The 12171-nt window shown below is 43.5% G+C and overlaps 1 protein-coding gene across 4 annotated transcripts in view; it reads right to left on the reverse strand.

Annotated features, from left to right (window-relative positions):
* MRTFA (myocardin related transcription factor A) overlaps positions 1-12171 on the reverse strand; it is a 221836-nt gene that overhangs the window by 42313 nt on the left and 167352 nt on the right. For all 4 annotated transcript variants that reach the window (XM_057300975.2, XM_034948324.3, XM_063603316.1 and 1 more), the window contains one exon: positions 10673-10738. In XM_057300975.2, the coding sequence (XP_057156958.1) occupies positions 10673-10679 (7 nt within the window). In that variant the 5' untranslated portion in view covers positions 10680-10738. The remainder of the gene's footprint in view (positions 1-10672; positions 10739-12171) is intronic.

The following is a 12171-nucleotide window of genomic DNA, read 5'->3' on the forward strand; positions in this document are numbered from 1 at the left end:
AAAAAGACTACTTTCGGCCAGGCACAATGGCTCATGACTGTAATCCCAGCACTTTGGGGAGGTCGAGGTGGACGGATCACCTGAGGTCAGTAGTTCGAGCATGGTGAAACCTCGTCTCTACTAAAAATACAAAAATTAGCCGGGCGTGGGTGGCAGGCGCCTGTAATCCCAGCTACCTAGGAGGCCGAGGCAATTGCTTGAACCCAGGAGGCAGAGGATTCAGTGAGCCAAGATCGCCCCACTGCACTCCTGCCTGGGCAACAGAGCAACACTCCGTCTCAAAAAAAAAAAAAAAAAAAAAAAGATGATGACGACTACTTTTTATGGCCTATTCAACACAGCTCATGGTTGGATTCTTCTTCGGACTGAACCATGAATACACTCAGAACATGAACACACCACTCACTGCAGAGTATTATTTAAGGATTTGTTGGCAACTGGCCAAGAAGGAGGTTCTATGCTAGTCACTGATCACTGAGGTAGAAACACACTCTACAACAGCAGAAGCGAGACAAGGACATTGACACAAATGCAACATAAAATGCCTGGGACTGATGTGCCTTCTCCTGTGATAAAAGAGAAGATTCCTGAAGCCACATACCTAACACAATTTTCTCTCAGCTTCAACTCTAGGGATCAGGTCAGCCTCACTTCTGGAAAACATGTTTCACTGTGATGTTTATCAAATGCAACTTAAACTAGGGATTCAACTACAATTACACAGTCACATTCCTGTAGTGAGGACACATCATCTCACTAGGTAGGGTTCTCTGCTTCTTAAAGAATGAAAAGATAAGAAAACGATCACCAAATGGGTTACACCACCATATCCTGCAACTGAGCTCTGACGGAAGCGGGAGTCCGAGGGCACTGACCGGACTGGGGCAGAGGGCCAACTGCAGGGTTTGGGGAAAGCCTTTTCTGGGCTCCTATTGGAAAGGGGCACTGGGTGGATCATAGCCAAACTTCTTTGACACACAGGGGCAGCAGTTGAGAGATGATCACACAGAGCTTTCAGTAACTCCCAAATGGACTAGAGCATATGAGAGATGATAAAGGCCCAGAGAGAGAGAGTATTTGCCCTTGCCTTAGTCCCCACCCAAACTCACTCACTGATGAAGTATCCACTGAGACTTAATGTCTTTGATAGTGTAACACTCCACTTAAAAGCAAACAAGTGATATTTTCTTGAAACCTACAATTTTAGTTAAAAAAAAAATTTGTTAAAAAAAATAGGAGTGGGGATGGAGGACAGATCACTCTCAAACCAGACCCTCATCTGCCCTGGAATCACTACTGCATTCCCACTGGTAAACATTTCTGTCTCTTGGTAAGTTGCCCAGAAATTTAAAAACATTTCTAACACAGCCACTTGTTTGTTTGGTTTCAAGAGAAAGAGGTTAAAAAGAAACATCTACTCCCAGGAAGAGGGCAAGCTCATAAAATGATAGTCCTGCTAATATATGACCAAAAGGAGAATGATCTTAACAGAGTAGTACCATGCTGACTAGTGGTTCTTTGATTTCTAACAATTTATAGCAATTGTCTTTTAATCCACTGATAGGAAAGAAAGTAAAATTAAGAACTGTATTTATTGGAAAACAGTTCCTATTCCTTTTGGGTGGGGGTGTGAGGGAGGCAGGGTCTCACTCTGTTGCCCAGGCTAGAGTGCAGTGGCACAATCTCAGCTCCCAGGCTAAGCGATCCTCTTGCCTCAGCCTCCTAAGCTGTGACTACAGGCACTTGCTACCACATCCGGCTAATTTCTGTATTTTTTGTAGAGATTAGATTTCGCCATGTTGTCCAGGCTGGTCTCAAACTCCTGAGCTCAAGCAATCCACTCACCTTGGCCTCCCAAAGTGCTGAAATTACAGGCATGAGCCACTACACCCAGCCCAGTTCCATTCCTAAATACTAGTTTTGACATAACTTAGAGGTAGGTGTGTGTGTGTGTGTGTGTGTGTGTGTGTGTGTGTGTGTGTGTGTGTGTGTGTGTGTGTATTAAAGCTGCTTTCATAGTCACAACATCAAGATGGTGGATCCAAGCTCCTCCATTCTTAAATGAGAATATTACTTCCTACATTTCAAAAGCATGAACAATACATCATCTCATTTGATCTCCAAACTAACTCTGTGGGTAAGTTATCACTCCATGGGTAACTAATTCTGTGGGTAACCTTTAAGATGGGTTATTATCCCAACTATATGAAACTGGGAGTTCAGAAAAGTTACTGAGTTGCCCAAAGTCTTCCAACTCCTAAGTAACAGAGCAAGGTCTAAGACTCTCTTTCTTTTGTTCGTATGCATGTATGTATATATTTGTGTATTTATCTTGAGACAGGGTCTTGCTCTGTCATCCAGGCTGGAGTGCAGTGGCATGAACACAGCTCACTGCAACCTCGACCTTCTGGGTTTAAGGCTCAAGCCATCCTCCTGTCTCAGCCTACTAAGTTGCTGAAGCCACAAGCATGTGATATCATGCCTGGTTAATTTTTAAAAACTTTTTGGAGAGATGGGGGTCTATCTTGCCCCAGCTGGTTTCAAACTCCTGGACTCAAAAGACCTTCCTGCCTTGGCCTCCCCATGTGCTGGGACTGCAAATGTGAGCCACTGTGCCTGGCCTAAAACTCCACTTTCTAATACAGTAGCAACTAGCCAAATGTGACTATTTAATTAGAATAGCCACATGTGCCTATTTAAATCTAAATTAATTAAAATTAAATAAAAATTAAAATTCAGTTTTTCAACTCAAGTATGTTCAACAGCACATGCGGCTAATGGTTAGTCTTATAGAAATAGTTCTATCTTCACTTAACATACTATTGGACAGGGCTGGTCTAGCAGCTAGTTCTTTTGAATTCATAACTTGGAGAAAAGATCCCATGGCGGCCGGGTGCGGTGGCTCACACCTGTAATCCCAGCACTTTGGGAGGCTGAGGCGGGCGGATCACGAGGTCAGGAGATTGAGACCATCCTGACTAACACGGTGAAACCCCGTCTCTACTAAAAATACAAAAAATTTGCCAGGCATGGTGGCGGGTGCCTGTAGTCCCAGCTACTCAGGAGGCCGAGGCAGGAGAATGGTGTGAACCCAGGAGGCGGAGCTTGCAGTGAGCCGAGATCGCGCCACTGCACTCCAGCCTGGGTGACAGAGCCAGATGCAGTCTCAAAAAAAAAAAAAAAACATATGGAGTGGAGGGTGAGGAGTGGGGTTAGTGGGATGACAGGGTGTCGGGGTGGCAGAGGATGTTGGAGATTACAACAGGAGTTGGGGGACACAACACCAACAACAAAAAGATCCCATGGTATCCCAGTATGTATGTATGTATGTATGTATGTATGTATGTATGTATGTATGTATGAGATGAAGTCTCACTCTGTCGCCCAGACTGGAGTGCAGTGGTGCAACCTCCACCTCCCAGGTTCAAGCAATTCCCCCTGCTTCAGCCTCCCAAGTAGCTGGGACTACAGGCATGCACCACCACGCCTGGTTAATTTTTTTGTGTGTGTATTTTTAGTAGAGACTGGGTTTCGCCATGGTAACCAGGCTGGCCTCGGCCTCCCAAAGTGCTGGGATTACAGGCATAAGCCACCAGGCTCAGCCCATCGAAGTATTTAATAAAGATAGCCTGATAGTGACAATGTCAAATCATAACCCCTTCTGGTCTTATTACGAGAAACACTGAAGATTTAGGAAGTTGGTTTATCTTTCCAGGGGTTATAAAAACTAAAAAACGAAAAATTACTTATAATTTTTAGCAGGGGGGTATATGAAAAATCTCCATATCTTCTGCTCAACTTTGCTGTGAAACTGAAACTTCTGTAAAAAAAAAAAAAATACTATTTTAAAAGATTCAGGGGAGCCTCTCTGCACCTATTCTGGTTGGGGGATTGTTCAATAAATAAAATTAAATTTAGGCCAGTTGCAGTGGCTCACGCCTGTGATCTCAGCACTTTGGGAGGCCGAGACAGGCAGATCATTTTGAGCCCAGTGTTTGAGACCAACCTGGGCAACACGGCAAAACCGCACTTCTACTAATAATACAAAAACTAGCTGGACGTGCTGGCCCGCACCTGTAGTCTCAGCTACTCAGAAGGCTGAGGTGGGAGGATGGTTTGAGCCAGGAGGCAGAGGTTGCAGTGAGCTGAGATTGCGCCACTGCACTCCAGCCTGGATAACAGAACCAGATCCTGTCTCAAAAATATATATAAACAAATTTTAAAAAGTTTTCTTTTGGCTCATTTTATATCTTTATTATCACCATTACTGTTACTGTATCGGCTCAGCCTATCATAAAATAAGTTGAAGTCTCTGTATCCTTTGATTTCTTTTGTCATCTCTGCACAAACTGGGCTAGCCTAAGGTCCTAGATTCTGTCTACTGGTTACTAAATCCTGAACATCTCATTAGTGAGTCAAAACCTAATCCATTTTTTTAAAAATTTAGTTTTAAAAGAGCTTTACCAAAATGTATTTGATTCACATGTACTCAGGAAAAAGAATGTTGAAACCTAGGTTGCATATTTGGTGAAGAATAATGTAAGTTAACGATTCCCAAGTTACAAATAACAAAAACATCATTAAGAATTGCAGGACCAGGCATAGTGGCTCACGCCTGTAATCCCAGCACTTTGGGAGGCTGAGGTGGGCGGATCACCTGAGATCAGGAGTTCAAGACCAGCTTGGCCAACATGGCGAAACCACGTCTCTACTATAAATACAAAAATTAGCTGCGCGTGGTGGCCGGTCCCTGTAATCTGAGCTACTTGGGAGGCTGAGGCAAGAAAATCGCTTGAACCCAGGAGGCGGAGGTTGCAGTGAGCTTAGATGGCGCCACTGCACTCCAATCCAGCCTGGGAGAGCAAGTGAGATTTTGTCAAGAAAGAAAAGAAAGAAAGGAAAGAAAAGAAAGAAAAGAAAAAGAAAGAAAGAAAGAAAGAGAGACAGAAAGAAAGAAAGAAAGAAAGAGAAAGAAAGAAAAAGAGAGAGAGAAATGCAACTTCAGACAGAGAGAGACCGTAGTAATCAATCCTGGCACTTTTAAGAAGAAATTTTAACTCTGCTATGGGTACACAGGAACATCATTAAAAATGAAAAAAACAAGCTCTGTCAAGAAGACAGAGCAAGGTCTTCGAAGATCTATACGACAAAAATAATTATTTCCTCACGTGTTATTCAAGGTTTTTCTACTACTTGCACATGGGAAAATAATAAGTTGAGGGTTAACTGTAGCATTAGAAACATGGTACTATATGCTTTATTTCAAGGATTCTCAATTATAAAAGACTGACAAGAGACAAACAAGCTTCTCTCACATCCAGAAAGAATACAGGAGACCCTCTTCTGATTTGTCTAGGTCAGAAAAACTTCCATGTTTTCCTTTGAAAGGTTATCCTCTGCAACAGCTCTCATGCCAGAACGTTTTTCTTAAATTTTCACCTTAACCTTATGACCTTGTACACCTTTAAACATCAAAGAGAAAGGCTGCAGGGGAAGCTTTGAGAACAAAGTGTACCAAATATGACCAGTTTCTTCTGTGAGTCTTCATCCTGGATACAGTGGCATTCCTGGTCTTAATCTTTGGATTTCAAGACCAGCTCCCTATCTCTGCCATCTGTCCTATCCCTCAAGATATGTGCGAGACATCATTAGTGAAAATTTAGGGCCTAGACTATACAAGCCTCTGCTATCTGGCACTCTGTATTTGGTAGAGTTAAGTGACGTTAAATTTGAAACTTATGTTTACATGATGAGAATAAAGAATACTGCAAAATGATTTTGTTTAATAGCACATCAGAAACCAACTTCTATATCTCACAGTTGAGATGCTATGAACACAGCATATCAAGCAGTACAGAGAGGTATATAGGAATTAGGGGATTCTTTAATCCCTTCAACTTTATGGAAAGGTCATACCCCAACACTGAATGACATATAGAAACAGAACAACCCTGAAGGGAAGGGAACCACTGAAGCACACTGTGTCCTACAGATATGACGATGTCAGGACTGACAGCCAGTCCTACATGGTAACTATGTGCAAGTGTTCTGGAAGATGAGGTAGATGGGTTTTTTTCCTTCCTGGAGGCAGCAAAATTCAAAGGAGAAGAATTTGATAAAAGATATCAACCAGAAATGATGAGACAAAATACAGCCATAACTAACGTGCCCATTCCCTCGGCTTGAGGGCTCTGCCTACCTCCTAAGTTGTACAACAAACTTAAATCTGAGAGCTGTTTTCAGAAACACCTCAGGCTGGCCGGGCGTGGAGGCTCATGCCTGTAATCTCAGCACTTTGGAAGGCCAAGGTGGGCAGATCACTTGAGGTCAGGAGTTCGAGACCACCCTGGCCAACATGGCAAAACTCCATCTCTAAAATACAAAAATTAGCTGGGTATGGTGGTGCACACCTATAGTCCCAGCTACTCGGGAAGGCTGAGGCGAGATAATTGCTTGAACCCAGGAGGCGGAGGCTGCAGTGAGCCGAGATCGCGCCACTGCACTCCAGCCTGGGTGACAGAGTGAGACTCTGTCTCAAAAAAAAAAAAAAAAAAAAAGATATGGAGTGGAGGGTGAGGAGTGGGGTTAGTGGGAGTCAGCAGGATGACGGGGTGTTGGGACGGCAGAGGATGTTGGAGATTACAAAAGGAGTTGGGGGACACAGGGTAGTGGTGAAGGAGGGTTACTCACTAGGTAGGGGTCTGGCAAAAAAAAAAGAGCCTCGCTTTTGGGAACACCAGACCCTATCCATGTACCAACAGGGACATAAATGAGGAGGAAATTCACACCTGAAACTATTCCCAGTCCTCAACATTCTCTCTCATAATCTAAGCATTTCTTACCTACTTCTTTCTCTAGAAAAGCTGATAACAAGACTATGTCCATAGCTGAAGGTGGATCTTGGTATATGGGAAAATGCAATATTCTCATAGAAGCAGGTCATTTCTATTCCCACAGGAAAGGCAATTATTCTCACTTCACAGACACAGAGAACAACCCAAAGTATACAATTAGATATTCAGGACAATTTTACAATCCGGGCTCCTGACAGAATGGGAGTGTTGTTTCAAACTCCATGCCCAGAATTCCAACAGGTTTTCAATAGAGCGGTATCTATTTCAGTTTGTCAGACTCTCTCTCTCATATACACATGCACACACTGTACTTTACAACTGGCTGTCTTCATTCATTCCTTCATTCAGTGCCAGGCACTGGGGACGGGACTGATAAAAAAAAATATATATATATATATATATATATACACACACATACACACACACACACACACACACATATATACATACATATATATATATATATATACATGAATGATACTTTCTCAAGGAGATCATAGTCTAGCAGGAGATACAAGCATATAAGCAGATAACCGCAATAACCAAAGCATCATTTGTCTTTTTGAGATGGGGTCTCGCTGTTGCCTAGGCTGGAGTGCAGTGGTGCAAACTCGGCTCGCTGCAGCCTCCGCCTCCCAGGTTCAAGCAATACTCCTGCCTCAGCCTCTCAGGCGCGCCACCATGCCTGGCTAATTTTTGTATTTTTAGTAGAGACGGGGTTTCACCACGTTAGCCAGGCTGGTCTGGAATTCCTGACCTCAGGTGATCCACCCTCCTCGGCCTCCCAAAGTGCTGGGATTATAGGTGTTAGTCACCGCGCCTGGCCCATTTGTCTTAACAACATAGAATATTACAAGAAATGCTAAGTAAGGAGACTAATAGATAAATCCTATTAAACAATGATCTCCAGTAGCCCCTGTTACTACAGGAAAGACAGGAAAAAGAAAGCAGGGCACTCAATCTGTGCACTGCTTTTAGACCCTGAACATACTACAGGTCCTGAGAAGTAGCACTATGCTCTCAGAATTAGTGCTGTAATTACAGTTAGTAGCCCATGTGTCAGCACTGAATTGCTCTTTATTTTGTGTATGGGTACGTTTTGGCAGCCCAAATTTTGGCTGTTCAATGTCTTGAGGGCAGGTACCATGCCTCTTACTTCTTTAATCTTGGTAGCATCTAGGACTACCCTAGGCACAAAGTAGACACTAAGTATATGATGTCCTTGGTGAAAGGGACAAGTAGATGAGAAACTGGATAGCTATCTTGTTTCTCCACAGTACGGACTGGGAGGTTTGGAGTGTATTGTAAAGCACAGCATTGCCCTACCTGATCACATTGCTGATACAATGAACAAGCCACCTAACACTTTAAGAACTGGGGGTAGAGAGTCCTTCACTGGAGGGCCACAGAAGACAGCAAAATGTAGGTAAATAGTCTGGCAGTGAACTGCAGTAAACAAAAAGATTAATTTGGGACTTAAGCTCCCTGGGCTGATGTTTAGGATAGAAATAGACCCCAAGCCGGGCAAGGTGGCTCACACCTGTAATCCCAGCACTTTGGGAGGGTTAGGCAGGAGGACCGCTTGAGCCCAGGAGTTCAAGACCAGTCTGAGCAACATAGGTAGACTCCATCTCTATAAAAAGTAAAAATAATTAGCCAGGCATGATGGCTCACACCTACAGTCCCAGGGCTATTCAGGAGGCTGAGGTGGGAAGATCTGCTTGAAAGCCAGAGAGGTGGAGGCTGCAGTGAGCCATGATCATGCCATTGCACTTTAGCCTGGATGACAGAGCAAGAACTTGTCTCAAAAAAAAAAAAAAAAAAAAAAAAAAAGTTAAAAGAAATAGACCCCAGGCTTCTTACACTTGTTATAAGGTTCTCTTAGAAATGGACCCTATCACTATTGTGGTAGGTCCATTCTGACTTGCTTAAAAGCCTTCAATGGCTTCCCATTGCACTTAAAACCAAATCCAGCTGGGCATGGTGATGCACACCAGTAGTCCCTGCCACTAAGGAGCCTGAGGCAGAAGGATTGCTTGAGCCCAGGAGGTTGAGTCCAGCCTGGGCAACATAGCAAGACCCCATCTCTTAAAAATTAAAATGAAGGCCGGACACAGTGGCTCAGGCTGTAATCCCAGCACTTTGGGAGGCCGAGGCAGGAGGATCACGAGGCCAAGAGATCGAGACCAACCTGGCTAATACGGTGAAACCTAGTCTCTACTAAAAATACAAAAAAAAAAAAAAATTAGCCAGGCGCTGTGGTGGGCACCTGTAGTCCCAGCTATTTGGGAGGCTGAGGCAGGAGAATGGCATGAACCTGGGAGGCGGAGCTTGCAGTGAGCCCAGATTGTGCCACTGCACTCCAGCCTGGGCAACAGAGCAAGACTCCGTCTTAAAAAAAAAAAATTAAAATTAAAAGCCAAATCCACCTCCTCCATGTGGGTGATAATGCCCTGGCTCTAGCCCTGCCCACCTTACCCATCTTCACTTGCCCCTTTTCTCTCTCCACCATGCCCCAGCCACACTGGCTTACTTGATGATCTCCAAACACACCAACTTCTGGCCTGCACCAGGCCCAGACACTTGCTTTTTCTTCTCTCTGAGCCCTCTTCCTGCTTTCTGAATGGCCAGCTTCATCTGATCCTTTAGATCTCAGCTCAAATCTTTCCTCTTCAGTGAGGCCTTTCTTGAACATCTTATTCAAAGTGACCCCATCTTATTCCTATTACTTATTAACACACCAATCAGTTAATTTACTTGATAGTACTTACCAGGCTCTGAACTTACCAACTGCATTTCAAGGTGATCCCTGCTCTGAAATTTCTTGTCTACTACTAGTCTTGCCCTTCTAAATATAAATCACCTGAGAGCAAGAGCCGGATTTATCTTGCTGCATCAACTATCACATATTAGGTACTCAAAGATTTTGAATGAATGAATGAATGAATGAGAGCTAGGAAAATATGGTAGCAGTCAGCCAGCAGACAATGAGTTAAAGTGAAAAACATCAGTTCTCCCACCATGAAGCCAGAAGTTGTATGATTGTTTTTTGACTTACAGTGTATCCAAGTAGTGATAACATACAAACAGAAAAGAGAGAGAGCCTATGTTCTTTGCTGATGATTTAAAAAAGAAATGTCCGAAAGATCAAAACCTCACCAGCTCCAGTTTCAGCTCCGTTTATAATGCTGTTGGTATTAAAGGCAAATTTCCTTACTTCTAACAGATTCCAAGGTTTGGTTTCATTTTTCCCCTAAGGGATGGACTTCTGCACCCACTGAGCCCGGTGCCGTGATAGCACCATCAACGACTCTACTCAGCCATGCTCACGCCCAGGCCAGCCTTAGAGTATCTCAGGATCTCACTCTACATAAAACTGTGGTTGATTCAAAATACCAGAAAAGAGGTTTCTCTTCCTAAGAACCAGAACATGAAGGCAAAGCATATGGGAGAAGTGGTTCTTCCTCACAATACCCCAGCTCAAGATCTGCCCCTCCTATAAAGGGAAGTATAACAGAGTGAAAACTCTTTTAAAGGTGCAATTCCAAAGTAAAGGAAAATTCAGTGGCACCCTTTACACCTAATTTAAACCAGGTTTGACCCTTTAAACACAGTTTGTTTCACTGAACTTGATCAATTAGTTATCTTAACTATTTAGTGATTGAGCTCTAAACTTGGAAAGTCATGAGAAAGAAGAGAGTGGAAAATAAAACCCATCATCCTTGTTTTATGTTAGATGCTTCCCATGGCATACTCGGTCAACACAGCCATGTCCTAAAAGCAATCTACCAAATGCTGAGAGAGAGAGAGGCACTTACGCGGCATGATCCCTTGGCTCACCAGTTCTTCCCGGGTCCGGCGCTGCTGGAGTTTCAACTGTAGCACTGCAGGGCAGCAGAGAGAGAGGAGAGATGAGGGGTCAGTTGGGTATTCCACCTCCAAAAACACATTTTCAAATGCAAAAAAAGTCTAAAAACAGAAGGATGTAGTGTGAAAGAAGGGTCCCCTTAAAGTGCAACTGTCTGTAATTGCAGAAGTGGCCTGATACAGCAGAGTTTCCGTATTCTGCTGTGGGCGGTGAGAGGAAGTTGCGAAGGGTCTTGCAGGGCGATAACAATCCACAAAGCATCAGAGTCTTGCCTTTTGCTCAAAACCTCCAAAACACTGAGTCCTCCTCCTAAAACTTTTTTAAAAACACCTCTTCCAAACTCAAAATATCATAACGAGGACCACCACCCAGCAAAAAAAGCTTTCCAGATGCTCTACGCTTAACAAATGTTTACCACCATAAGTATAGTGAATTAAAGAACTACTCACACAGATCAGGAAGTACTATTTGTAAACTCTTTTTCTTTTGTATCTAAAAATTATAGCCATTTCACCAAGCAATGCCTTTTTCTAGCCTAGAAAATATTTTACCATTAATATGCCTCTGTTTTTCTTCTTTCTCTTCACTTAGAGCCTTTTCTGTTGAGGTGAAACAATTGAGCTAGATGACTCAAAGCACATCCGGGCTAGGGGAGACTGATGGGTGTTTCTCTTATTTTCACTCTGGCAATACTGCTTAATGAAAAAACTTAATAGGGATTTTTTTAAAGTTAAAAATCAACTATCAGCCAGGCACAGTGGCTCATGCCTACATGTAATCCCAGCACTTTGGAAGACCGAGGCGGGCGGATCACAAGGTCAGGAGTTCGAGACCAGCCTGGCCAAGACAGTGAAACCCCATCTATACTAAAAATACAAAAATTAGTCGGGTGTGGTGGTGCGCGCCTGTAGTCCCAGCTACTCAGGAGGCTGAGGCAGGAGAATTGCTTGAACCTGGGAGGCGGAGGTTGCAGTGAGCCGAGATCACACTACTCTCTCTCACTCCAGCCTGGGTAACGAGAGTGAGATGCTGTCTCAGGAAAAAAAAAAAAAAAAAAAAAAAAAAAAACTATCTTTCTTTCAAAAGCCAGTTAAACCTAAAGGGTGTTACAACTACAAACTACACAGAATGACGATGGCACAGCTGTCATTCAGAGACTAAATGAGAAACTGCAGAGGTTGCAGTGAGCTGAGATCGTGCCACTGCACTCCAGCCTGGGCGACAGAGCAAGACCCCGTCTAAAAAAAAAAAAGAAAGAAAAAAAAGAAAATGTTCAGAGGAGGAGGGTTGGGAGGATCCCACGGGCCAAGGAAAGCCTCCTTACATAATTAAGTCTTCAGGTGTAGGGGCCTTCCAAGTCACATCTGAGAGGAACCAGAATCTACTGGGAATCATCTTAATATCTGCCTTTTTCTATCCACAGAGCAGCTTTTAGGGAGGCGTCCAAGA

Source organism: Pan paniscus, chromosome 23 (assembly GCF_029289425.2).
Source record: "Pan paniscus chromosome 23, NHGRI_mPanPan1-v2.0_pri, whole genome shotgun sequence".
Taxonomy (NCBI): domain Eukaryota; kingdom Metazoa; phylum Chordata; class Mammalia; order Primates; family Hominidae; genus Pan; species Pan paniscus.